At 30.9% G+C, this 27,778-nt stretch overlaps 8 protein-coding genes across 21 annotated transcripts; 4 read left to right on the top strand and 4 right to left on the bottom strand.

Annotated features, from left to right (window-relative positions):
- Positions 1 to 1,682: 1,682 nt before the first annotated feature.
- Positions 1,683 to 11,940, bottom strand: unk (RING finger protein unk). Of its 14 annotated transcripts, none has more exons than XM_070635031.1 (11): positions 11,814 to 11,940; positions 11,531 to 11,740; positions 9,756 to 10,384; positions 9,581 to 9,705; positions 9,236 to 9,511; positions 9,090 to 9,171; positions 8,905 to 9,027; positions 8,341 to 8,599; positions 8,043 to 8,286; positions 7,834 to 7,989; positions 1,685 to 7,765 (listed from the first exon to the last, which is right to left on the bottom strand). In XM_070635031.1, the coding sequence occupies exons 1-11, from the start codon at positions 11,864 to 11,866 to the stop codon at positions 7,565 to 7,567; spliced, it is 2,358 nt and encodes a 785-aa protein (XP_070491132.1). In that variant the 5' UTR covers positions 11,867 to 11,940; the 3' UTR covers positions 1,685 to 7,564. The 14 variants fall into 14 exon arrangements, with proteins under 14 accessions (XP_070491126.1, XP_070491128.1, XP_070491123.1 ...); XM_070635032.1 differs by having other exon boundaries at positions 9,581 to 9,693; XM_070635025.1 differs by having other exon boundaries at positions 1,683 to 7,765; positions 7,834 to 7,974; positions 9,236 to 9,705.
- A 472-nt stretch (positions 11,941 to 12,412) lies between these two features.
- TfIIA-S (general transcription factor IIA subunit 2) lies at positions 12,413 to 13,263 on the top strand. The gene is made up of 3 exons (XM_070634564.1): positions 12,413 to 12,573; positions 12,650 to 12,770; positions 12,968 to 13,263. Exons 1-3 carry the CDS (start codon positions 12,468 to 12,470, stop codon positions 13,071 to 13,073), a joined length of 333 nt encoding a protein of 110 aa, XP_070490665.1. The 5' UTR covers positions 12,413 to 12,467; the 3' UTR covers positions 13,074 to 13,263.
- On the bottom strand, positions 13,248 to 16,513 carry Ppcs (phosphopantothenoylcysteine synthetase). The gene is made up of 5 exons (XM_070634562.1): positions 16,350 to 16,513; positions 16,212 to 16,279; positions 15,666 to 15,886; positions 15,304 to 15,606; positions 13,248 to 15,238 (listed from the first exon to the last, which is right to left on the bottom strand). The coding sequence occupies exons 1-5, from the start codon at positions 16,415 to 16,417 to the stop codon at positions 14,963 to 14,965; spliced, it is 936 nt and encodes a 311-aa protein (XP_070490663.1). The 5' UTR covers positions 16,418 to 16,513; the 3' UTR covers positions 13,248 to 14,962.
- Positions 16,477 to 17,354, top strand: AIMP3 (aaRS-interacting multifunctional protein 3). The gene is made up of 2 exons (XM_070634563.1): positions 16,477 to 16,998; positions 17,054 to 17,354. Exons 1-2 carry the CDS (start codon positions 16,737 to 16,739, stop codon positions 17,311 to 17,313), a joined length of 522 nt encoding a protein of 173 aa, XP_070490664.1. The 5' UTR covers positions 16,477 to 16,736; the 3' UTR covers positions 17,314 to 17,354.
- A 47-nt stretch (positions 17,355 to 17,401) lies between these two features.
- On the top strand, positions 17,402 to 18,230 carry LOC139085930 (cytochrome b-c1 complex subunit 6, mitochondrial-like). Its single transcript, XM_070634150.1, has 2 exons — positions 17,402 to 17,564; positions 17,816 to 18,230. The coding sequence occupies exons 1-2, from the start codon at positions 17,481 to 17,483 to the stop codon at positions 17,987 to 17,989; spliced, it is 258 nt and encodes an 85-aa protein (XP_070490251.1). The 5' UTR covers positions 17,402 to 17,480; the 3' UTR covers positions 17,990 to 18,230.
- LOC139085928 (rabankyrin-5) lies at positions 18,063 to 26,409 on the bottom strand. Its single transcript, XM_070634148.1, has 8 exons — positions 26,372 to 26,409; positions 26,044 to 26,308; positions 25,790 to 25,977; positions 25,451 to 25,728; positions 21,499 to 21,526; positions 20,232 to 21,164; positions 18,504 to 20,025; positions 18,063 to 18,442 (listed from the first exon to the last, which is right to left on the bottom strand). Exons 1-8 carry the CDS (start codon positions 26,379 to 26,381, stop codon positions 18,313 to 18,315), a joined length of 3,354 nt encoding a protein of 1,117 aa, XP_070490249.1. The 5' UTR covers positions 26,382 to 26,409; the 3' UTR covers positions 18,063 to 18,312.
- Positions 21,672 to 25,334, top strand: LOC139085929 (uncharacterized). Its single transcript, XM_070634149.1, has 4 exons — positions 21,672 to 21,916; positions 21,976 to 22,215; positions 24,664 to 24,893; positions 24,975 to 25,334. The coding sequence occupies exons 2-4, from the start codon at positions 22,158 to 22,160 to the stop codon at positions 25,200 to 25,202; spliced, it is 516 nt and encodes a 171-aa protein (XP_070490250.1). The 5' UTR covers positions 21,672 to 21,916; positions 21,976 to 22,157; the 3' UTR covers positions 25,203 to 25,334.
- Positions 26,410 to 26,555: 146 nt separating the features above from the next.
- On the bottom strand, positions 26,556 to 27,710 carry Coq5 (ubiquinone biosynthesis protein COQ3, mitochondrial). The gene is made up of 4 exons (XM_070634912.1): positions 27,525 to 27,710; positions 27,348 to 27,469; positions 26,900 to 27,291; positions 26,556 to 26,846 (listed from the first exon to the last, which is right to left on the bottom strand). Exons 1-4 carry the CDS (start codon positions 27,673 to 27,675, stop codon positions 26,633 to 26,635), a joined length of 879 nt encoding a protein of 292 aa, XP_070491013.1. The 5' UTR covers positions 27,676 to 27,710; the 3' UTR covers positions 26,556 to 26,632.
- Positions 27,711 to 27,778: the final 68 nt, after the last annotated feature.

Genomic DNA, 27,778 nt, shown 5'->3' with positions numbered 1-27,778 from the left:
ATTTCTTCTGGCCATGAATCCATAGAAGTTACACAAAAGCATGTAATGAATATTTCTGAAAGATTTATGGTCAGAATTTTTATTTTATAATTTATGGCTTTTCAATCAACCAAGGACAAATCGTTTTGATTTTGAGGCATTTTTGAGCAGCATTGCTGTGTCATTATAAGATTGTTAAGATTTTAATACTTTAGTTTGTCATTAATTGAACAATTTTGTAATTACTGCTTTAATTTGTCACAAATTCATGAAATATTCGATGAGATTTGATGAATATTTCGTGTACAAGCACAATGACTGGTGTCTCGATGGGTTAGATATAGCTAGTAAATTATATAGTATTAATCTCCATATTGACTAAGTGTTAATCTAAGGCATGTATCTGGGTTTACCCGAACACTTCACTGGGTCATACCTTAGTCCATATTCCGTCTTTATCCATACCCTGTCTATATCCTTTCCATGTTTTCCATAACCTGTCTATATCCATGCCATCATGTTCATATCCTCTCTATATATCTCTACAGTCCCCTAAAGTATCCTGAGAGGCCAGCTCCAAGCATTAACTTGATTTCTTAAGTGTATGAGTCAAGGAATCATTGTTCTAGATCCATCAAGGCATAGAACAGTCAGTTCAATAATACATGATCATATTAGTCATTAATTTTGAAATATAAATGCAAAAATGAAAAGGAACTGCTAATTCTCATGGACTTAGTATAGAATACAACTATTAGTCAAAGTCAGCAATTCTATGATTAAATGTAAAAATTATTATTTTTTGAAACGTGACGTTTCTTGGATACTTTAGAACACTCTCGAGTGTTCAGTTCTTCTTCTTCTACTTCTTTCTTCCTATTCTTAAATGCATCTGTTTTTATGACTCTAGCATGCTCATTAAAATTAACAGAGATACATTTGTACTGACTCATATAAACAGATGTAATAAAATAAAGGAAATTGAAGGTTGTGTATGAAAATTTGGATTGTGGTTGGGTATCTTGGATATATTGGTGCTGTATGGCGTTAGACAACGCGTCTAGGATTATCGTTACTGGTAGTTTGATGATTGTATTAAACTTTGCTATTAAAATTTACTAGCTTAAATTACTTTTTAAGAGTATGAATTGCAATTGATTTGTACGGACAGCAAACCCAGATACCACAAATCAGTTCATCTAGCCATAATCCGACGCTAAGACAAGATATTTTCGAATTGGTGCCGGATTCAAATTTAATTTGGTATAATGCCAAAGACACACCGACCAGTCGGCTTGAATCCGACATAATGCCAGAATTAATCCGACCGGTCGGTTTAAATCTGGCATAAATCCATCCGACGTGATTCTGGCTTGGTTCGACGAATACGTCACCAAGTCAGAGTCACGTCAGTCTGGTTCTGGATTTTCGATCGTTGAAAGTACCTTAACCAAGATTTGGTGGTCGATTCGAATTTTCATACAAAATATGAGACGATTGCGAGCTAGTTTGAAGTATAGTAATTGTCTAACTTATTCTAAAATCTGAAGTTAGCTCTCTAAATTTAAAAAAATCTTTTATCCTTATAATATTCCTATAAGAATCCAACTCTAGACTAAAATAATTGAATATCCTATTACAGACTGAAATATTGGAAATTAAGGCATAATTTTTCTCGTATATTTTAGAATAAAATTTTTTTTTATTTATTTCACATTTTTTATTCATTATTTTTTATTATGTATATATTATTTTGTTCTTCATTTTTTTCCATTTTTTTTTTTATATTATTTATGCTGTTGATGAATTATGTTTTTTTGCGATGCAAAACTCTCCTTTCTTTTTTGTTGTCCATAATAAAAATTTAATATTTTTTGTTTTTTTCACTACTTATTATAGCGCGTTGATGACAATGTTTAAATTCACAACAATGCAATTATTAATTATTTATTATTTTTTTTGTTTATAAATGCCGCATTATTACTTAAACTTTCACTCAAATCTCTTTATATGCTTTGATTAAATCCTGACATGTCGAAGAATATTACTTCCTTTACTGGTATGTACTGTTCTCATTCTATTCGTGTCATGTATATTTTAAATAATTTCATAATATACTTTTTTTTTTTGATAAATACCTACAAACAATGGCTAAATATTAAAGCGGAAAATATAAATTTTCTAAAATGCTCGCCATACGTCTCATCACGTCTACAATTAACATATCAAGAAGATATTCAATTTATAATAATTTTTTTATTTTATTACTTTTTAATGAATTTGTTGTTCCTAATTTATTTTAATTGTTTTGCTTTTTTAAAAACATTGATAAAAAAGATTCCGTCTTTCTGCCACCTAGTTCCGACTTTATTTTATTTTGTTCATCATTCTTTGCATTTGAAAAATTAAGAAGAAATCAAGTCAAATTTAGCTTCCATAGTGAAAAAAAAAATAAGAAAAACAAAGAAGATTTAGGTACTTGTTTTGTGTGTGAGAAATGAACAATCTTGATTTTGATGGAAATGGGTCAAACTGTTTACTGTTTTTGTGTCTGCAGAGACTATTTTTGGGAAGTTGTTTGTTCTTTCTTTGAAGGAAACTCATTTGAAATTCAAAGAAATTTTGGTTTAATCCTTGAAAGTTGCTTAATATAAATTATGTCTCATAAAGTCAATGCCTGAGCGACACAGATGAAGAAGACTCTGCCATGGAGCTTTAAAGGCTCCGCTAAAGCTCTTTCATTGATACCAAATTGAAGTTGTCTAATTTGGACAGCCATATTGAAGCTAAACATGAACAACTTCCATTAGGTAATGATAAAATAGGTTTAGCAGATCCTTAAAAGCTCCGTGAAGCAGCCTTCTTCATTCGTATTGCTCAGGACAGTCTCAGTCCATTGTAATGCCAACTACACTTAAGTATACTCTCTCTATCATAATTGAATTTTCCATTAGATCAGTGTTTTCCAAACTGAATTTCTTTTAAATGCCATGAACTATATTTCGATCGAGGCTTACCACCTAAGTGTGCCATGGCGCAAAAGAGTTTGGACAACACTGCATTAGATTATGAGAAAGTAATCCAATGTGACTGAAATTTTTTTTCCATTTCATTGGCTAAAAAAATACCGAAAATATCAATAATCCTGTCTACTATGATTCAGCAATTGCTATATGTATCAAGATAAGCAAGCAAAGCGTATGTTTAAAAATAAATTTTAATAAGTAAATGAATTAAGAATCATAAAATATATGTATTCATCCCAGACGTATCTATCTATTCTTGTTGACTTCAGAATTAATCTACATTCAACCTACACACGGATAAAAATTATTGAATATTATGCTGAATTGAAATGAAATTCTTATGCGAATAATGTCAAATACTTGTAGAATTGTCGTCATTCTCCTCGCCATTTTCCATAATAATAAATTTATCATGCCAAATAGCTTTATCATCTTTTCTTTTTAAGTGTCCTCATAAAAAAATAAAAAAGTCATCTATCCGTAACATTATTTTCTCGTTTAACAACTTCTCCTTTTTTTTAATAAATTTTCATAGTTTTTTTTTAAATATTTTTTTAAAGGAAAATTAAGTGAAAAAGTTTTTCACGACATAGAATTTAAATCTTCAATATTTATTATCAATTCTTGGAACTGGGTTTCGTTGCCATGAGTATAAAATTTCTAAAAAGGATTACTTGACTTTCTTAATAAAAAGTTTACGTTCTACCCCACACAAGCAATTGCTTTCTGACATAAAGTATCAAAAAAAAAGATACGCTTTTCGTGGAATTAAGATTGTATAATTATATAAATGGCATTTATAGCGAAAATATATTTATAAATATTTTAGTAACGTAATGGCAGTGATGGCTTCAAGGTTGTCGTTTATTTACATTTTATTGCATTTCAGGTCAAATCACATGATCTGAGTCCCATACAAAATAAGTTGTAAACAAAATTAACCTTGAAAGTAGAAATTGCAAGTACATAGCCTTGATTTCACAGGAATTCCTCGGTAGTATAGTGGTGAGTATATCACTTTTATTATTATTGGAACTAGTTGTTATTATGCGGGTGAATAAATTACTTTGTTTTTGTTTGTTGGAAGTCTAAAACTGACATCGATTTGGACGTTTGATTACATCTATTTGTCTAGTCTTTTATCACGTGTCCAATGGAATGTCACGGACTTTGTTTAATGAAATTGACAAGGAATTTGTATCCTTTCGAAGGTCAAATGGATATCCAATAGAAGTACGGTTCTATAGTTTTGTGGCTTTGGTAGGCAGAGTGTCAAAAACACTAAATTGGTAATTTTGACACTGAAACTGATTAGAGCTCGAAGCTAACTCGAATTTTGTATGAAAAAAATTCAAGTCAACTTCAAGCTCTTTCACTTTATGCCACAACTGTTGACTCTTCGACTTCTGGCCACAATAAACTGTCTTTTCTTAGAAAACTTAACATCAAGAAATCCTAGCAATGTAATTTGTATGAAGAATGCCATCAATAAATGGACATCATTAACAAACCTACATTGGTAGCATTTTTTGATCTATGCGTTACGTTCACTATGAAAAAGACAGTTTATTGTTACGGGACGTCGATTAATCAGCGCCAATTCACAATAGACGTTTTTCATACAAATTCCTCGGTATTATAGTGGTGAGTATCTCATTTCACTTCCTTTCAACAATTGCCATTATACATTTCACATATTGTGAGATATTAACAGCTTTTTTGGAACCAATTATCTCATAAAATAATTTGGATTTTTTCACAATCATTTATGAAAGCTCTCAAAGTTCGCAAAAGGATTAAATCAGCTTACTGTATGCATGTGGGTAGACGCAACGTGACGCAAATTGACCATAATTTGTATGGGGTAGGAATAAAAATAGTTTTTGAAAATTTTGGAGCTGCCCAGTTCACATTATTAAAATTTTTTTGGAACATGAAGGAATCGAAAGTTAGGGATGAAATTTCATTTAATTGATGATAATTTTTTTTAAAAAAGAACAATAAAATTTTCAAAAGTTTTCTAATAAATATAATATCTTCAATAATATAAACGCTATCAATTATTATTCTCACAATTTTTATCATTCTCATTAAATATATTTTTGAATTAGTTTTCTATTTTTGTTTCATGCAACTTTTTTATACACATTAATCTCTTCGCTTGCTTCTTTTTCTGTATTATCTTCTTGTTTTCTATGTATGCGACCAAACTTTTTACTTTTATTTTTAAATTTTTTATTTTTTTGTAAGTAATTTCATCTTCATTATTATTGTGATTTTCAATCCAGCGACATAGATGAAATTATATCTTTGTTTTTTTGGCTGAATATAAACTAATTAAACACATACAATATTATGAAAAATTATTGATTGCTAATGAAATTTCCAAGCATCGCATTCTAAGTATTTCTTATGTAATTGTATATGACGTATATACGGAAAGTAGGCATAGAGTTTTTTTGGTAGTTCTACTGGAATGTGAATGAGAAGTTTTCTTTTTTCGGGGGGATGGATGAGGGACAATTAAAGGATCAGCAAAGTTACTTACTAAGCTAGACTTATGGATCTTCATCTGGAAGATATTATTGATAATTTTGGAGGTATATTGATATTGCCTGTAATTCTGTGAATTTGCATAAACTATAGCAAATGCTGGCGTAACTTAAATTCGGAAGCTGTAATTATTATTCTATGGATTGTGCTGTGTAGGAACTTAAATAAAACTAATATCCTAGACTATATTCTATTGATCCATGCTGGCTTAAATTGAGATTTCGAGGAAATTATGCAATAACTTGGTAAAAAGTAGAACTAAATTGAAATTAAATGGAATTTCAACGGTTTTTTTTTTTTGGAATTTTCAAATTATTTTTTGTTTAGTAAATCAAACTTTATTTCATTTCAGATCATTTGAATGTCAAAAAACCGTTGAAAAGTTCATTTCATTTTAGATCATCAGAATTTCAAAAAACCGTTGAAAAGTTCATTTCATTTCAGATCATTTGAATTTCAAAAAATCGTTAAAAAGTTTAATTTCACTTCTCAAGAAAAAAATCATACAAATCTGATTAGCACCTGATTATAAACGTTCTAAAGCGTGCAACTTTGCAGAAATTTCCCATTCCGAATAAGAATAAGGGAGGGGAGTAGAAGAATGGAGAGGAAGATGAAAAAGGATATTAAAGGAATTAAATTTGTTGAAGCTATGTAATGTATAATTATCATCGTTATCATAACTATTACAATAGTATAAGTATGTTGTAAAGTCGTATCGAGGTATTTATCGGGTGGTAGGTTATCAATTTCATTTTTTATATTGTATATTTATTAATGCCCGTTTAATTCAATTAGAAATATATAATCAGCACTGGGCTCCTCTAATATTTAATATAATATAGAAGTACATTCTCTTGTGTTTCTGGTTTTTTTACTTTTTACTTTTTTAAATGTTTATCAGGTCGATTGATTGATCAAATATTGAAAAAAAATGTCTACTTCCTTTCTGTCAGTTATCAGATTTTTCACAATCCAGTGCTAAATCAATTAATTAATTAAACTGTTCTATAGCAATTTCTTGTATGTCTCACAATAATTTGTTATTCTACCTATATAAATGTATTCTACTCTAAATCTTTTTATTCAAAATGATTTTTTTATTAATTTTTCTTCAAACATTTTTTTTTTTTGCTCAGTTTTTTTGTTTAATTAATTTTTTTTTTGTAATCAATTTTCATCAAATATATAATTATCATCAATTTTTACTTTTTTTTCTTGTTTCACACATATTATTATAATCATTTAATTATTATTAATATTATTATTACGAAGAAAAACACATTGGATTGTAGGAAAAAATTTGTTAAATACTAATAAATGTATGAGAAAGAGAGAGAGAATTCAACAGGTATTACTAGTTTTTATTCCTTCTTGAATGATTAATGTCACTAATATGCATAATTATGTGTGTCTAAACCGTTAAATTATTTTTTTGAAAAATTCACTAACACAATTACAGATTTTCACAAATTGTGAATACTTTTGAATGTGTTAGTGAAAATTATTTGATAGTATTAGTGTCAAGACACACACATATAAATATTGGACATAGTCGATGGACACATGCATTATTCTGGATTTTTGTTTGTTTTTTTGAGCTTATTGTGCTTTTTGTACTCCAATTTTATTCTTACTAAATATCTTATTGTTATTAGTAAAGTCTTAAAAAAAAAAACAAAAAAAAATTGTTTTGTGTCTAAAAAAAATTAGAGATTCTGTAAAAGTCGAATGTGAAGCTTTATATGAAGTTATTTATTCTTAATAAAAACAAATGCAAAAGAAATTCTTCATAAATATGTCAAATCAAAAAAAAAATTCTTTTTTTGGGATAATCCTGCTTAGTTACGGGTTCAGATTTGTCTTCCTCTTTCTCAATATATTATTTCCTCTGCGTGTCTATATATGTCTATGAAATCTTAAATTGTAAATGCATTATGTGTCCATCTAAATTTAATAAAAAGGTAATAAACTAAGATGCCTTTTATTACTTATCGTCAAATTATTTATGTTGCACTCGTTCGTTCGATTGGAGTTTGGCAATAAGGACATTCACGTTGAGTTGTCACACAAACTTCACATAGCACATAATGATTGCATGGTGCTAATGTTACCGAACGATTATTCTCTTCACATTTCATACATTTTGTTGCAGTTAATGAATAAAGGACATTATCAACTTCTTCTAAATCGCTTCTTAATTTTGACTGTATGAAATAAGCAATAATGAGAATGAGGGGATATGATCATCATAGACTTAAACTATATCACTTACCTGTAATGTTTTTAATTTTTGTATCGGCATACCGCGTAGCTCATTGGATTTGAATGATGATAGTGCTAGCTGTTCTACTTTTTCAGTGAGGACTTTAACTGTACCTAATGCCTCATCTCGTTGTTTCTCTGCTATAAGAACCTGTCGATTATTAAACTGAGAGACGTTAGTATAATTAATTGTCTTAAATTGTTAATCTTGATATCTACCTTTCTATTATTTTCATCAAGTTCTATTTTCCATAATTCGAAATTCTTTCTCATTGCATCATCATGAACATTATTATAGTTGGAATTAATCATTGGAGATAATGGATATTTTTGAATGTGTGCATCGAATAAACTATTTGATGGATTTGTTGAATTATTGAGTAATTGCTGATCACTATTGAGCTGATTCATTTCCGATATTCTAGATTCAAAATTCATCCTGTGAAGTAATTTGAAATTTTCGCTAGAGAAACACAATCGTGTTTACTATGTCCAATGAATCTTATAAGACTACTACCTTAAATCTGGGCTAATTGATGATCCTAATCCATCGTTTAATGATGATACCAAATGAGATGATGGTTGAAATAAAATATTTTCATTATGACCGAATGAATTACTATTGATTTTCTGAGACCCAGCACTTCCGCTTAAATTAGGAATGAATGGATCATTTGCACTCATAAACATATTTGGATGAGATGATGGACTATAATTTCCTGGAATATTCACTGGCTTTGAGTTAGTACCGTGTAAGAGTCCTGCGAGAATTGATTCTGTTAGACATTTGGAATATGTTAAATTAATGACACCTAAGCTATAGCTGGTCAAAAGTAAAAAACCGTTGGCTGTTGTAAGGTTTTAAAAATTTGAATATTTTCTAGCCGAAATTTGAATTTCAAAAATACGTTAAAATTCTCAATATATAGAACCTTATAACAGCAAAAGATCCATTGACCAAGTATAGCATTTAAGGAACAGATAGAATTATTATCCACCAACAACAAAGTGATACACCGAGATGTGCAATTTTAAAAAATCTCAAACATAATTGCCAATATTGATTGAGAAATTTACTTACTGCGATAATTACCTAATGAATTCGTCAATGGTGAATTAGGAATGTTGACAGGAGCTGATTGTGGATGTAGTATACTTGAAGATATTCCAGCCGATATAGAATTTTCAAGATCGAATTGAGAAGCTACAGGTAATTAAAAGAAACATACAGTTTAGTGGGTACAGGGATAATAAATATAAACTTACATAACTGACCGAATAAACAGAATCTCTTTCTAGTTTCTTTCTCTATTGGACTCAATGACGGATCATTCTCAATGGCCAATATCTAAAACAAAAGGAAAGCATTCATTAAAGTATATAAGAGTTGGTATTGTATTCAAGTTACTCACTTGTTTCGATACTTCTGGCGAAAATTCTTGAAATGGATTTGATAATAAATTGGAATTGTTCGAATTGCTATTTATAGTTGATTGTAAGCTACTAATTGCGCTACCGTTAATATTGGAATTTAATGTATTGCTAAGGGCCAATGAACTATGTATTGACTTTGGTTGCAACTGTGAACCAGGCGCTTTATTATGTGAGCTATTATTCGATCCTATACTGCTTGTACTTGCTGATTCTGAACTCTCAGCGCTACCATTTTGTAATACTTTTGAAAAGTACTGTGACGAGACATGAAAGGAATGAACATTAAGAATCTTATAAGAATAGAAATTATGTACGTGACTTACAGCTAATTCGTTAGTTTTCGCATCTTTTACCATCGGTGGAGGCAATGCGTTGTTGATCATGTCTGATAATATTGATGGATTTCCATCTGGATTAATTTGTTGTAATTCGTCACCTAAACCAAAAACTAAACGGTTAATTTCAATCATCTTAAAAGTAAAAGGAAGGCATACTCACATTGGACATGAGCAAAAGCACAAAAAACACTTCGTGGGCAATAGCCTTGTTGTTGAACATCATTGCATTTTGTTGATTTGTATATTTCTGGATGAAATTGTTGTTCTGTTCTGGTGTGACAGTATTGGCAGTTATCACCTTGCTCGCAATTATCTGGTTCACCCCATTCTTCGCCGTGCTTAACATTCGGACATGGTGTTGAACGATATTTATATTTTCGAGGACTACGTCTCTTATCTTTGCTATTATGATATTGTGGACATGCATAACCTTGACGGCATAAACGTGGAGGACGTTTACAAGGTTCCGTCTTATAATTTGCTAGGACATAATTTGTATCTTGCCATTTTGGATCTTCATTCATTAAATTTCTTTCCTTATCTAATGCATTCGGTCCACCGCCATTTGCTGCTTCTACTGCATTTTCAGCTGCTTGCATTGCTTCCAATTCTTTAATATCATAAACTGGCGGACGTTGATCATGAACGCCATGTGCAAATGCACAATGTTGACCATTTTTAACGCAAAATCCGCGTGAATCAGTATCATGTACGCACATACATGTTTTATAGTATCTAAGATGATAACGACGTTCAGTGTCACCGGCTGTTCTATGCAAAAATGGACACCTATTTTCATTCACAAAAAAATATACACAAATAGAGAGAGTGAGCGTTAGTTAAGTTGTGTTATTGAGAGTTGTATAGTATAAATAAATAAATATATATATGTACAGTCAGTCATTCAATAAATAGGTGAACAGAGAAGCGATTTCATTATCATCAAAACGAATGAATAAATGAAAATAAAAGTGACCGGCTCGGTTAAGAAGATGATTGTGATGATGATGACTGTTGATATTCTTAGTATTTCCACAAATACCGTATGCCGTTTAGTAGGAACAAACAGCGAGCAAGAGAGAGGAATAAACACACAATAATGTTCGTTTCTCATTCATTCAAGGTCATTGTCAATGCAATACATTCTCAAAAACGCTTGCTTGCTTGCCTACTGCTTGTTTGTATGAAAATGTGTATAGACGTATGTACGCGCGCGATTACATACGTGAGAAATATAATAATAATAATATTACGAAGATGTTGTTAATCTTAGAATTCTTTTTCTTTTTCGCAAGGAAAGAAAGAAAAAAATAATAATAATATTAAGTAATATGCTCGAATGTATGGAATGTAGGAACACACTCAAATTGATAAACGGGGAATTTCTCTGAATCATTACTTATATTATGTTAATATTATCACAATTATGAGTGTATATGATGTTAAATTTCGGAAGTATTATCAATTTTCTGCTTAACGTAAATATACGTGGCATTTAAAATTATTAACTTTAGCATTTTTGTTAATGTACGGATTGAATGAAACGGTGTATAAAGATGTTTGGCAAAAATTGCGTTCAAATAAAAACACTACACAAGCAAGCACATAATTAATGGCTTCTGTTCATCTTTTTATGCTCTTATCACACATATTTCCGTTCAAAAATCCATTTAATGTTGTTATTAATTCACTATTATCATTTTCATTGGAAATTATTAAGATATTTATCCATTATTGAAGGACTTATCCCGAAGCCCCGCCATTTTGGATATTCTTAGTGCTATACTTCCCGCGTTTACCAACTTTTACTCAATCTGATGTTATTTCACTTCTTTTCTCAATTTTCACTATTTCAGTCACTGGATCTTTTCTTTCACTCACTAATTATCATAAAAATGATTTTGACAACAATAATTATAGACACAAAACACTTACTCGTCTCCATCGGGGCATTTTCCTTTTGTTTCATCGTATTTTGTGCAGTAGTTATCTGCCGAATAATTAAATGTACCATCGCGTCTTCTAACTGGACGCCTTCGTCGTTGATTATCAAAATGCCAATTAAAACATACAAATGGCTTATGTTGATTGCATTTATGTTGCAAAAAGGAGAGACATTGCTCGACACGAAATTCTTTCAAATACCTACAATAACAATTTTTATCAATTTTCACTGTCAATTCCTGCTCAAAACTCGTGCATTCCATCATTTACTTACATATAATGATTTGGTTTTTCTGTTTGCGTCTGTAGTTTTATGTCAGGATTCATTGTTTTTTAAATATTTGTGAATAACATTAGAATAATAATAATTATTTATTTTTGCGCAGTTGTTTGTGAAACATTTGAAAATTTACAAAAAACGATACAATTTTCTAAGCGTCTGACTGTCACACGAACGCTTCATGTCGACACATTTAAATTTTTAACGACCGTTATTTTTATGCTCGAGAAACTTAGAGATTAAACAGCATTTTTATTCCTAGATGATTTTTCTTTATTAACTCCTTATTCATGAATAAAATCATAAATTAGTCACAGAAAAGCTCAAAAGTTTGTTGTTTGGTGATGAACACAAGAACTCATAATCTACAAGGGATGAAGAATATTCATCAAATGAATTCATGAATTACAATATATTAGAATATCTTGATAGTGACTTATACTTATTCTATAAATTGATCCTCTTCAGTGAATTGTTCAAAATACATGAAGATTTAATTAAATTTTGTAAATTTTTCAAACAGGGTTAAATTCGGTTAAAAATGTGTAACGGTTTTTAAAAATTTGAAAATTTACAGAAAAGAAAAAAAAACAATTTTTAGACAAAACAAATTCAAGTTAAGATTGAAAATAATAAAATTAAAAAAAGATGTCTTATCAGCTGTATAGAAACACAACAATCGGCAATACATTGCAGGAAAGCTTAGATGAACTGATATCTTATGGACAAATCACACCACAATTAGCTCTTAAAGGTAAATTTCAAAAATTTTCAAATTCCCTCATTTTTAAAAAATGCTAAATTAATAAAATTCTGTATATCCTCCATAGTTTTAGTTCAGTTTGACAAATCAATCAATTCAGCACTATCAAATAAAGTTAAGTCACGCATCTCCTTCAAAGCATCTAAATTAAATACATATAGGTTTTGTGATAACGTTTGGACATTAATGTAAGTAACATACAGTGGGAAATTCCAATCCTCATTCCTATTGATCCAGTTGGTCAAGTCTATAAAATGAAGATTTGCATTAATAATTCAAACACAAATTTATTTATGACTCAATAGATTCAGGATTGAAATTCCATTGTCTATATCAATCATGTCAAAAGCTAGTTAATAATTTATAATCTCTACCTGATCTATAGGCTTAACGATGTCGAGTTCCGAGAAGTTCACGAGTTTGCCAAAGTCGATAAAATTAAAATTGTGGCATGTGATGGAAAGTCATCGTACAACGACTTGGAGAAGTAATTAAGTAATGAAGCTAAGGATCTAACAAATTATTCGCATAATGTATTTAAAATATGTTTATCCATTCTATACCTTACCATAGTTTACAATATCTCTGAAAAAACACAAAATATTAATTACACTGAATCATAACACTTTCTCAACTTAAATTAATTTAGATAAATAAACATTACGTTATTCATTTCCTCTACATTTTTATTTCCATTTACTTTCTCTTTAAATCCAATTCTACAGTAACATATCTAGATAACATGAAATAATATTTAATATATATATTTTTATAAGATGCATATAGATCAAAATTGTTTAATTAATCTTCATAACTCATCATATTATGTTGTGAGCACCGTTTTCGTTGGCATTTATGTTTCAAATATACCGTTTCTCTATAAAGCTTTTTATGCACATAACATCAATATTCTATTTTTCCTTTTCCATACCCCCATTAAATATTTAATAACCACGTTTTCTCCAAATGGAAAATATCCATCACCATCAACAGTATTACAAAAATATGTTTCCCCAAATCATTCAAAATTTTTCATAACATTGAGCTTCTTTTTTTTCTTTTTTTGAGTACCATCATTAAGTCATATCAGCATTTTTTTTTTGTCTTGTCACTAAAACTATTAAATTCTGTGCACGTATTTCCATCATACACACGATATCTTTTTACTATTCATGGGAATCTTTAAGAATCGACTGAAATTTTCCTGTATGTCTGTTGTTAAAACCATACAATTTATTTTCAAAACTGTTGTGAGGTTCCCAAACATTCAATGCTTCCAACATTCATTGAAACATTGCAAATGTTTTTTGTGCTTTTGTATGGTTTTCAAATCTTTTCCAAAATTAAATCATACAAATTCTGTTGTAAGGTTTTCAAAATCATTTCAAATGTTTGTTGTTTACTAAAACCGAACAAATGTTTTACAAAGGTCCATAAGAAACTATGCTTAATACCCAATCAAAAAATGAATTAATAAACAATTTGCAACATAATCAATCATCCAATTTCAATCAATTTTAATGACTCCCATAAAAGCCTACCATAAGACTATCAATTTCCATCAAAAAAATTCTTCTTTCTGCTAAAAATGCATAAAGCTAAATGTCACTCAATGTGAAAAAGTTATTAAGTATATATAAGAAGAAATAGAGTTTAGTTGAGAAGGATACAAATCGCTACAAAAGTAACAATACGATTAAAATGTCAAAAATGTTTTTTTAAAAGCATCTACCATTAAGATTATAAGAGACAGAATGAGTCATTTTCTTTTCTATACTACATAAATACTTTCAAATTGTTATTATTGGTCCAAAAGATAAGTATGTATAATTCTTTATGGGATATGTTAATCTTTTTTTTGTATAGTTAGTTTTCGTACTAGTTTAGAATGTTTTTCATTGATGAAAGCCTTTTACACAATATATATCATCTAAAATCCGGTGTCTAAATTTGTCGAGTATCAATATAAATTGGCAAGAAATTTAAGAACAGGAAATAAGGTGCTATTGTTATCTAACAACAAGCTCGATACTTTTACAATGTTTATCTATTGTTCTTGGTTTTGTTTCTAAATGTTAACATTTGCGTTTTTTTTTTAATTCTTTGGAGGACATTATGAAGACACGAATCTCGTATTGGAACTAATTATAAGCTACTCAGTATACGGTCATGCCAAAAATAATAAAAAACAAATACAAAGTACAATGAGCATATTCTTGTGCTTTGGAATGAATCAAAAATTAATTTTTAAATCAACATCAGTTCCATCTTATGAATATTTACGGCCCGAAAATCCCCTTGGATTTAATAATTTACAAAAATGAGGTTTTTGTGTTGGACAATCTACTTGGAAACTAGGTCGATGACGCATATCAAACTGTCATTGTTCAGCACCAGCTAAAAATTCTTCATGTCTCTTGCAGACTTCACTTACAATCGGTTCTTCAATTTCGAAACCTGAATGTGCTTGTTCCTTTGTCATAATTATTTCTTCAGATGTGGTTGGTGTAACGAGAACAACTCGGTGTCTTCTGGTCTGCAAAATATTTGCTATGACCAGCTTATGATTGTATTTCATTAGGCTCTCTCTCGATTTAGCAATGAGCAACGAATCGTCAGTCTCTAATTTAAATGAAACCACAAATGCATTCGGTACCTGAAAAGAATTTTTCATGAGTCATTAATTAGTTTTGGAATTTCCATTAAAATGTCTCGACTTACCCAAGTGGAAACTAATGGCTTTAAGATTTTTGGTACTAATTGTAAAGATATTTTTGGTGTAGCCCCTGACTGAATCTTGTGTTTTGGCATGTCATCTTGTGGCACGTAAAAGTCTGATACAGCAGCTGCTAAGTACAATAATGCACGTCTCTCGAATGGAGCTAAAGCTTCACATGCTGCTCGAAGCAGCCATAAGTAGTCACTAACACTTGTAAAGTTGATGTACAATAAACGGTTGGATTCTTGTGCGGCTTTATATTTTGTTAGAATCGGAAGGAGCACGTCAACAGAATCAGGTCGGACCTGTGAAATTAGAATATTCATGAAAATCCAGAACAAGAGGAATAAAGAAAATAACTCACGTTGATTGAGGAATTCTCGTTATGATCGCTTATTTCGAGCATGTCCAAAAATTGTTGGCCACTAAAGTGTCTTGTAAATGGTTCAAGGGATTTTGTACGGAAAAGAAATATGACAGCATAATTATTTTGAAGGAAATACTCGGCCGAACTACTTCCGCGACTTCCTGCAGAAAAATTATCCACAAATCTGACCGTGTTATGCTCTAACGGTGCAATTGTGCCTATAAGGTGATGAATGGAAGGATATTGATTAAAATTAAGGAATAAACGTTATAAAATATTTGAAAATTCCTGTCACACTGTCACAGAACAACACAACAGTCACAGAGCAACACAACAAACACACTTTCAAAACAACTGTAGCTAAACCCGTCACGGAACTGCACAAGTCACAGAATATCACAGCACAACCTCCACATTAGAGACGGAATCATCATTTTAACAAAAGTGTGTAGAATATTGATTATTATTGCTATGGACTTTCAGCTTATTTTCTTATAAAAACGTAAATTGATTTTTTTTATGATTGTTCTTATGTCCACTTACCTCCAGATGTGACAAGGACGATACTTTGATTCTCATTTTTTATATGATGTTCGCAAAACTGCTTCAACCTATACGGTTTAAATATTTAATTAATTTAAAAAAGGTCTCAGTATTGCGATTAAACTTTATTCATCTTACAATTGTCTGTTATCCTCAAAATCAGTAGGTGGAAGGTGAGTTGCGTAAAAATCTTCCCAGGAACCCATTTATAAAATATTTAATTAAATTCGTTTAGTGATAAACTTCACTGTTTCTATTAAAAATTAACAAATGACTTTTTAATATGCTCTCTTTCCTCTCTTCTAGCGTATTCAAAGATCCAGTAAACATTTTTATCCCGGGAATTTACCTTACACGGAGTATATTCTGTATTTGTCGAGATTTTACCGAACTGGATTTTCGGATGCGCTACTCAACCGGTGTTTCGGAGCCTGCTGAACCCTATTAATAAAAAATATTGTCGTGTGTAGGAAAAAAATTTAGTTTTGGAAAAAATTGCAAATAAATTAATTAAAAGGTTTAAAAATGACGGTGGAAACGGAAATTACTAGAGTGGCTAAATACCTAAAGTATCCCATTAAAGGAAAGCTTAGTTATACTGAGGATAACATAATTCAGCTGCAAATTAATGAAAAAGAAAAAATTGTTGGATATTCGTCGATTTTAAACTATTTTCACAATGAAGTTCAAAACAAGGACAATCAAAGTGTTCAGGACTTCTATCAGACAAAGCAGTTCTTTGATTTTGCCAACTTGTTCATCAGAAGTACATCCAAAAGAGATAAATGTAAGGAAATTTCCTTTATTAACCAAAATTTGTACTGAATCTATTGATTTTTTAGATGCTGCATGCCTGGAATTGAATTCATACCTCGAAAGTCGTTCATACCTTATCGGTCAAAGAATATCACTTGCTGACTTGGTCGTCTTTTACTCATTAAACAACATTATGCTTCAATTAAGCCCATTGGAAAAAGAATCTTACCTCAACCTTTCAAGATGGTATTCGTACATCCAAAGCATTGAAACCATCCGCCAGAACACAAAAGAAGTCAACTTCTCAACTATTCATTTATTAGGCTGGAATTCAGCTCATGTTTAAAGCTTTCAAAATACAAATAAAAAAACATTAACAAAAAATAATTTTAACGGTTTTTTAAAATTTTAAACATTTCAGACTGCTTTGTGATTTTTTTGCGGAACTGTCATTTTCGGATTGTTACACAATTATTTATCGGAAAATTCTGAAAAATCAACTTTTTAGACGCAATGGCATTGAATTTCTTCAAGTCTTTAATTCCTAAAGTCAACGCCCAAGAGGAGGATTTGATTGATCCACAAACTGTCCTTAGAGTAAGTAGCAAATCGTCGTTTTTCAGTTGGTTCCTTAATTTTTTTATAAAAAAGTATGACAACCTTTTTGCTGATCTTTATACTTGAGGATTTGCTGTGAAATGATCTTAATTACAACAAGTGAGGATACTTTAAGCATATGTTATGTGATCTAAGTGATTTGCAAAAGATCCAGTAAACAATTTCGGAACCAACCAAAAGTTCTAGAAACCTGACTGATTCTCATCATTTTATTATTTTGTCTGTTTTAGGAAAAATGCCAACAAGAACATCATACAGCTAACTTGTACAAGAGATACCAAGAATGTAATAGCCGTGTTAATTCTAAGAGCAAGACTGCAGAAACATGCGTCGAAGAATTGTTCGATTACTTGCATCATCTTGACCATTGCGTCTCAAAGACTCTCATGAATCACTTAAAGTAAATTCCCTAATTAATTTCCGATAAGAAATATGAAGCTTCTTGGAGTTGCAAATCAATTGGTTAAATAAATACAGTTTAGTGTTAAAAACAAAAAAATTAATAAGTTTTATTTTTCTCGTCTAACAACAAAAAACAATATCCAGTTTCTTGTGTAATGCAATAAAATATTGTAATAATCACATAGTAAATGATTGAATAAAATCAATTCTTAAAGTCATTACAAATATGTAGAAAATAGCACATCTAATAGCGTATATTCATCAGATAATAATTATAATATAATGAAGGAATTTGTGATAAAAAATTACATTAATCCATGAATGATCAATTACTTCCAACTTGCAGGACATCGAAGCAAATGCGGCAAACACGAACAGGCTTATTAATTCCGAATTTTATTATGGGCACATCATTGTTACTACATTGCGAGCATATCTGTCGTCCGCAGTGGCGACTAAGGAATAAAATAAAATTATCATAAATTAATTCAATTATTATTACAGCATGTAACTTACCAATGATGTTTCCTCATTGTCAATGAGAATTTAGTTGCACATTCTTGACAAAAGTCAGACGAGGACCAAGGTGACTCGACAGATAGCTCATCAAGTAGTCGATACAAAAGCTGATTTGTTGCCAATTTATAATTAAAGATTGATACACCATCTTTATTTTCAGCACCTAAGCATGCGCCACTCTTTACTAATACTCGACATAATTGAGTCTCGCCTCTCATATAGGCTAACAATAATGGAGTATTTCCAAGCAGATCAGGCTGATTGATTGGATAATTTGGCATACATTCAACAAATAGTTCACAAATTGAAGCAGCAACAGCATCACGTCCACAACGACAAAGTTCATGTAATGGATTTCTTCCTTTCATATTCAATACTTCAGCATTAATTCTCGATTCTGTCAACAACTCACGAACAATCGGTAGCATGCATTCGCGCATTGCAATATGCAAAGCATTATTTCCTTCAGCATCAACGACATCATAATCGCAGCCATTTTGTATTAATGCTTGAACTGCACATAATCGTCCACGTTCTGCAGCAATATGAAGTGCTGTCTTTTGTGTCGAATCCTTATCATTTAAACGAGCACCAGCTAATATTAAATTTCTAATAAGCATCTCATTCTCAGACTGAGATGCTAACATTAAAGGCGTAATTTGATTGACATCATGTACTCGACTATTTACATCTACTTGAATAGACAATAAAAACAGCACAGACTCTAAGTCTTCTCTCATAATGGCTAAATGAAGGAAATTTCGTCCTCTTGAATCAGTTTGTTCTGCAGCAGTCGGCATACGATCAAGAATCCTTTCTGCTGCCTTATGATTTCTAACTGTTAATGCTGTCGCAAATGGTGTATTTCCGAGCTTGTCTCGTATCTTCATATCAATATTTGGATGTCTCAAAAGTATGGTAATTATTTGTTCGTGCTGATTTTCTATGGCTAAATGTAATGGGGTCTTATTCTCATGAGTTAATGAATTTATATTTGCACCATGTTCAATTAATGTTTGGACGACTTTCGATAAGCCATGAATACAGCACATGTGTAATGGAGATTCTTTTGTTGTAGGTGAAACATCACTATTCGGCGGTTGACGTGGCGAATCTAAATCACATCCACTTCTTATCAAAAAATTTGCAGCATATTCATTTTGTTCATCTATTGCACGATGTAAAAGTGTTTGCAGCATACCATCATTTCCAATTGCCCAACAGTCTGTATCAATTCCATGTTTAACTAAAGTGCTTGCAATATTCTCCTGCTCAGTTTCTAATGCTGACCATAAAATATTCGGTGATGATAAAGCAACTCCTTTTGCACATAATGCCTCAACGACTAACTCTAATCTACAGTGAATTGCTAATTCTAATGGACATTCTTGTTCTCCTGTTAATGCGTTGAAATCAGCTCCTTGTTCAAGCAAAAATATTGCTGTCTCTGCTGATTCTTTTAGGATGGCTTGATGAAGTAGTGTAAGTTCACCGTTTCTAGCATTTACGTCACTTCCACCTAAATTGTTGGAAGAAGAAAATGTATTTTAGAATTTAAAATTTAACGGCTTTTGATAATTCAAAATGAACTGAAATGAATTGAAATTCAGATTACTGAACATAATTTTAATATAAATAAAAACCCGTTGGGAAGCCATCAACCGATTAATAAAATTAAACAAAATGTGATTGACAAGCATAAATAAAAGCATATTAAATATTTACCTTTGATGAGAACGGGAACCAAATCGTTGTGCTTCAAGCTTAATGCAAGACTCAAAGGTGTGTCGCCACTAAAATCTCGGATATTAAAATCAGGCGATTCAGCATTGTCATCTGCTTTGAAGTCAACAAACGCTTGGACTATATCCATGTTATTAGATTCAATAGCATAATGAAGTGCTGTCTTCATTTCCTCAATTCCTGTTTGTATATTTGGTGAAGCACCGCATGAAAGGAGTTTCTTGACGACATTAATTAAGCCATATTTCGCAGCTAAATGCAGTGCTGATAAATTATCATAGTTCTTATAATTTAAGTCAACATATTCGCATATGAAGACTGCAACATCTTCCTTGCCAGCTTTTATCAAAAACTGTAAAATATTGTCCCCATTTTCGTCGATATTGTTTGTCTGTGCACCATTGTCAATAAGACGCTTTGCAACAGTAAAGTCAGTAAACTGATGTGATAAAAGTGCAAGAAGTAAGGCACACTTGCCATCATTTGTTAACAAATTAAGGTCAATTCTTTCATTCTTCATCAATTTATCAATCATATCGAGATGTCCAGAAATGATTGCTAAATGTAACGGCGAATATCCTCGCGCATTCTGCTTATTAATTTCAAGATCCTTTTGATTTAAAATTTTCTTTCCAATATCAAGCATCTCTTTGTATGTGGAATTAGATGCTGAATCTTTTGAGTACGTACAAATTATATGTAAAGCCATATCGCCAGTATCTTTCGTCGTTAAATTGACATCACAATTTTGTTCCAAAAGGAATTTTGCAGAAAATCCATCGCTTCTTTTTATAGCATCGATTAAAAGCGTTGATCCCTCCGCATTAACAGCATTTATGTTGGCATTTCCGTTGATTAATGTATTCGCTATTCCTATGTTTTGCTCGATCAATGCCAACTGAAGCGGTAGAACACCTAGATACAATAAATGATAAAAATAACTTTAACTTCACGAAGTATTCATATTTCATATAATTTTCAGCGCACAAATTGAGAAAATTATTCATAATTTGTCTGGTGTCAATAACAGTCAATAGCTTTAATTAATTAAACGATTGACCGTTATTTTAAAATTCAAATTTTCTGACAACGGAATTTTCAAATATATTTCGACCGTTACTTTTCAAATATTTTTTAGAGGTTATTTTTCAAAACTTAATATTTTTTTGTGATCTTTAAATATACTGTCAAAAAATGCGCTATAACTAATTGTACGCAACTCATGACATTCAATATGTGTAGCTCTTACCTTGCGGCGATAAGCTGTTAACGATATCCTAAATAATACGAGAAAAGAAAAGAGAACAAGAAATAAAGTTATGAAAATTTTTTTATGCTCGCATTTTTCAATTTTCTCAGAGACGAAATTCCGCAAGCGAGAGAATCTCTGTGTAAATAAATAAAAATTTTCTCATCCATCCAGTCAGTTGTATTTCGGACAGTGCATGAGCAAGTTGCTTTAACTAAATTTTTAAGTAATTAATCCTAAATGGCATCAAAGATAACAAAATCGTGTTTCACAATATTATTGTTCAATTCCAAAACTACGTTATGAGAATATTATTATCAGTACAACCTGATAAAGAGTCAAAGTTAGTCAATTAAGTAAAAAAATTAATAGAAAAAAATAATTCATTAGTAAAAATTAGCGAGGAAGGAATTCAGACGTAAAGGAATAAATTATAATAGTTTGTGATATTCGCGTGATAGAAAATATTTTTCTCAGTGACACACACTGGTATTTCTACAAGCGTTACGGGCCACTCCGCACTTTCGACTAAATTTTATTACATTACACATGATTCATCCATCCAAGTAGGGCTGAGAAGAAAAAGAATAAAGGATTTTTGGCGCCCCTCATACTTTATTTTTTGTCATACACGAAGAGTATCAACATTGTGTATAAAAATGAACAAGTTACTGACAAACTTATCGATATGGTTAACATTCATCGTCATTTTAATAGGTAAAAAAATATATTTATTAAATTATATATGCGAAACAGAGCAGACAGAGTCGTGCAAAATAGGAAAGGAAGACGTTCTTCGATTTTATTTTTATTCGAGTGACGGTCATTGGATTGAATTGCTTTATACTTCCGACAAAATATACACAAAAATCTACAAAACTTTGAAGCTTCTTTCTACCTGTTGACCCGTTAAACTTGAATATTTTCTTTGCGATCGTTTCTTCTTTTTTTCATGGTTCAATTCTGCCAACATTTCTTTAACGAAAAAAGAGCCACATACTGCTCATCTCAATCGCAATATAAACGCACTTAAGTATGTTAAAGTGTATATCCAATTCTCTCTCTATGCCTTCTCTTTTGAGTTTAAAAAAATAAGTTGTTAACATTTTTTCACAGATTTTTTTAAACAATTTTTTTTTTTTGCAATGCCAATAAGAAGTGTTTAAGATCGAATCGAGTCTGGTATTTAGAAAGTTTAAATCACTTCATGACTGATTTAATGATATTTAAGGAAAATACTGTACATTTTTGGCAACGTTTTGTGAAATTTTCTTGAGTCATGCCATATTGTGATAAGATTTTGTGCGAAAAGATGATTGAATCACGTTAAATACCTTTGAATCATTTTCCACTTTAAGCACTAAATCGATTTTATAGATAATTCTGTTCAGTAATTCAAAAGTTCATTTCATTTCCGTTCATTGGAAATCAAAAAAGACGCTAAAATTTTGAACCTCAAAAGTACGTTAAATTTTGAACTTGAAAAAAGACGCAAAAAATTTCATTAAACCGCTAAAAATTCAATGAGTTCTTAGTAATGCAAATGTATTAATTTTTATCAATGCTTATCATGATGAAATACTTGTGCGCGTTGCTCATCGTCGCCATTCAATTAATTATCACTTATATTTGTGTTCAAAGACAAACGTCAGACTCGATCACATCTTTCATCTTCTGTGTTAAATTAAAAATATCACTCATATTCATTTTCTTTCAAGTTGCTACTTAGACATGTTGATTATTCCATGAAAAAAGCTGTGAATCAGATTTAGCGGATTTAAGCGATTAAAGAAAAAAAAGCTGTTTATGCGTTATTTTTATTTGCTCTCATTTGAAATGAATTAAATTGAAAGTAAGGAGTATGAAGCATACAATTTTATCGAAAGTGCAGCAAGACAAACGACCTTGTTACCCAGATTCCCACCCCATTCGCTCTAATCTCTTCATTGACGTTGTTATCGTCAACAAAAATTTTTCTCTCATTTCCTCAACACTTTGGGACAATTTACAATAAAAAATCAATATTTATCGTCTATCCAATAATAATTTGCATTCAAGTTTTTCCGTCATCCAAAAACAACATAAGCTGATTGCTGTCACACTTGATTTAAATAATTTCAATGCACTTTAAAGCTTTCCCGTTAAGAATATTAAAAAAATAGAATTGAAGGAAACAAAAAGTTCTAGCTGGGCGTTGATGGTCATTGAACTGAAATAAATGAAAAACTTTTTAAGGCAAATGCCTTTGTGAGGATGGAAATTTTAAGAATCGCACATTTTTGCGAGATGAATGGATCACAACACATGTTTTTCTTATATTTCAAACCGCAAGCAACAGACATGACTCATAATGTATATATCGAAGATGAATGAGAGCATTTTTTAAGTGTTCCCTCAAAAAAAAAAAAAAAAAAAACAAATAGTAACAGTAATGCCGTTCCACGGATCATTGAAAAAAATACGAGCATACGAGATTCATAGCGTTAAATATCTTTGTTTAATAAATTTTGTAAAATGGGCGTAATTTAAGCGATGATTATTGAAAATTACGAGTAAACCGTTTAAGCGCGCGTTTATTGTTACATTGTGCATTCATTCATCTTTACATACATTCCAATAAATTGTAAACGTCAAGTGCACTTAATAAAATCTTATTAGAATAGGTCTGATAAGTGATTTCCGCTACTCTTTTTTTTTAGTTTTTTTGTTTTCTGAACTCTTTGTGCTGTTATGCTCTTAATATTGCATTATCTATGGCTTTTTAGTCATTGCACAATGATTTTTTATCGTAGACGATTTTCATACTCTCACGTTATCATGCACATGATTAATGCATACTCATGAATGCACTTCGATTATACATGGCGGAAGGAATTGCGGAAATGGGAAAGCTTTGATTTATGCTAAATGAGTCATTGATTCATAACTGTTCTTTGGTATTGAATTAGCTCTTTCGTGGGCGTTAAGTCCTTAGAAATTAGCATTAATAATTCGTCATCAAGACACAACTTAAGTGCATCAGTACCGTAAAAGTGCAGTATGACAGATTTGCAGTTGTTGATATCATTGATCTATAAAACCCTAGTTCTCTGTCTCATGTTTGATCATTTATTAGAAATTCATGACTAACTTATGACTTATTATAATTATGCAATTCCCTTGCAGATAAAACAAATGGTGCAATCAAGTGCTACGAATGTTTTGTGCAACCAAAACGAACCGCAAATAGAACAATAGACAAACCATGTACGAAATTCGATGAGTCTAGAAATTTTGAAGTAGATTGTCCATATTCAACTATGTGCATGAAGAAGACATATCGTCTACAGTTACTAGACGGAACAATACAAGAAACTATGGAAAGAGGATGTGCTCAGCAGAAATACGATTATATGGTTGGTCTACATTTTATGACTTTATGACTAAACAGAAATTTAATTATAAACATTATTTCCTTTCATTTCCAATTGCATTAGAATTATGTACAAAATAAATGGGTGAAGGAAGTAGCTGTAGAAGAACCGTACACTGAAGGCTGTTTAAAGCAAAAAGAAGGATCAGAATATTGTCACTGCCGTGGTAGTCTTTGTAATTCAATAGGAAAAATAGAATCAAATCCATACCTTATTAGTGGAATAGATACTATGAGCATCATCGTTGTATATAATTTAGTTAAATATTTTCGTAGTATGGATTATTTATAAGTTTTTTTACAGTTTCAGTCCAAAAATATAAAAATAATTTAATTAAATTTTTTCCTATTTAAGTATGCAAATCATTTTATGGATATACGTCAAATCAAAAAAAGAATACTCCCAAAAACAAACATTTTAAATGTATGAAGAAATTTTTGTGATATATTAAATAAAAACGTTAAGTTTGATTCATTTTACGAAGAGTACGTAACATAAATCATAAAACTATATAGTTTGTAATTCTTAATGGCACTTACCGTTCCTTCATTATCCACCAAGCACAAAAACACGACATCTTCACGCTTTAGTCGAATTGCTGAATGTAATGGGAATTTCGTTTTGGATTTCAGCATTTTGTACAGCAATGTCTCGGACATGTTCTCGAAATCTTTCGCAAGCAATTCATCCCAATGAATTGAGATGAGTGATGAACAATATTCAATTAAATTTGTTGCACCAACTTCCTCAGCGACACAATAAAATGATACACATGAACGAACGTTCGCTGTTGCCATCAATGCCCTCTCACATAAACCTAATTAATTTAAATTACATTTTACACTTTAAGACACTTTCTTTTCACATGTAATACATACCCATTAGTCCATTTAGTTTAAACTTATGTGCGGCTTTTAACAAGTTCATAGATAATGAGTCTTGCTGATTCAAATCGACTATGTCTGTATAAATCCATCTCAAAAGAGCATCGGCTGCACTACTGTCTAAAAATGACCAATCAAGTTCATTGACATTCGCTAAAACCTCTTCACGCCATTCCTCAGATCTGGTGAAATTAAAATATTTTTCTTGGAATTTAGGCTGATAAGAAATTGGAAGTAAATTTCTTTACCGAGCATTTAATACAAATTTATGTGCTGGAACTGTCTTATCTTTCAACTTAATACTCAGATCTGAGTATGTTTTACGTCCATAAAGTGATGCTACGATTACAACAAGTCTAGAATTAAAGGAACTATCATTTCCAGATGTTCCATTTGTTGCCTCTAATTCATTAAACTTTTTCTGCAATTCAGTATGCGATTTCTGAAGCTTTGAGTATTCATTCTTCAGCAATTTCAGATGATTTTGAAGCTTAGTCGACGAATCATTTACCTCTGAAAGTTGTTAATACGTTAATTAATCAGATAAACATGAAATTTATTTTTATAAAAATTTACCTTCAATCATGATTAAGTGAGCAACTGGTCAATTCCGCAGATGAATACTGTTTTCTTCGAGAAATTATCCAAAATAATATTTAACTGTTCTGTAAGTGATTTATACGATGCAAATAGGTTGATTAAAGCTTTAAAGTAAGATCCAGCTAAGGAATTCAGATGATTTAAAGAAAAAATCAAATAATTGACTGTTGCTCAATTTTTCAAAATTTTAATGACCGTTATGACAAATTTTATTAACATTTTCTACAACTCAAGTACCTATAGCTTAATTCCTGAATGTATAGCACATACACCTAATGTGAGGTTCTCATAAGTAACACATTTGAATCCGGCCTCTTCAATCATTTTCTTAAAATCGTTTTGTTTCGGAAATTTCCTTATACTTTCCACTAAGTACTGATAAGCATCCCAATTTGCAGCCAGAATTTGACCCATTGGAGGAATAACTTGAAATGAGTATTGGTCATAGAGCCTGAAATGATTGCTTGTTAGTCCTTAGTAATTAGAAACAATGAAGTAAATTACCATTGAAGCATCTGACTATTCTCGATATGACTGAACTCTAAGCACATAAATCGTCCACCAGGTTTTAATACTCGATATGCTTCTTTTAGTGCCTTATCAATATGTGTGACATTTCTTATTCCAAAAGCTATTGTGTAAACTGTAAATTGATTATCTTCAATGGGAAGTTCCTCAGCATTTCCACAGACCCAGTTAACATCCATGACATCGTTTGACGTATATCCAAGATTCTCGGCTCTGCTCATTCCTACATCAAGCATGTGTTGATTAATGTCTAATATTGTCACTGCGCTCTTTTTTGGCGTTTCTGAATTCGATGCTGCAAGTTTATTGATATAATTTATATATCTGAATGCAATGTCTCCAGTTCCTCCGGCTACATCCAACAGTTTCTATTATAAATATCGACATCAGATGATTGTTAAATAAATAAAAACAGTAAACTTACAGTTCCTAAAGTTGGATGCATATTATTAACAAAAATGTCCTTCCAAACTCGATGAATTCCTAGTGACATAGCGTCATTCATTATGTCGTACTTTGCAGCTACATCCTCAAATACTTTGTGAACTAAAATAAATTGATTTATGTAATTAATTAAAGCAATCATTTTAAAATATATTACCTTTTTCTTGTTTCTTATTTGCTTCCACTGTCTCGTACCCAAAATGAGTATATTCTGTGTTATCCTCAGTCTTTGTATTGACACATCTTGGAAAAGCTGTCAATTTCTGTGGTTTAATTAATTTATTTAAATTACGAATATTCCGCAACATTTTTGCTCAAAATACGTAAATACGTAGACTGAAAAAGGTTTGTTTACTACAGTTCTGCTCAAATTTTTCTTGTTCCACGACACTCTGATTAATTGCTTTACTT

Source organism: Chironomus tepperi, unplaced genomic scaffold (assembly GCF_022539635.2).
Source record: "Chironomus tepperi strain 1889 unplaced genomic scaffold, CSIRO-AGI_Ctep_v1 contig_85, whole genome shotgun sequence".
NCBI classification, from domain to species: domain Eukaryota; kingdom Metazoa; phylum Arthropoda; class Insecta; order Diptera; family Chironomidae; genus Chironomus; species Chironomus tepperi.
Note: the sequence above shows the minus strand (reverse complement) of the source record. Positions and strands in the feature narration are given on the sequence as shown.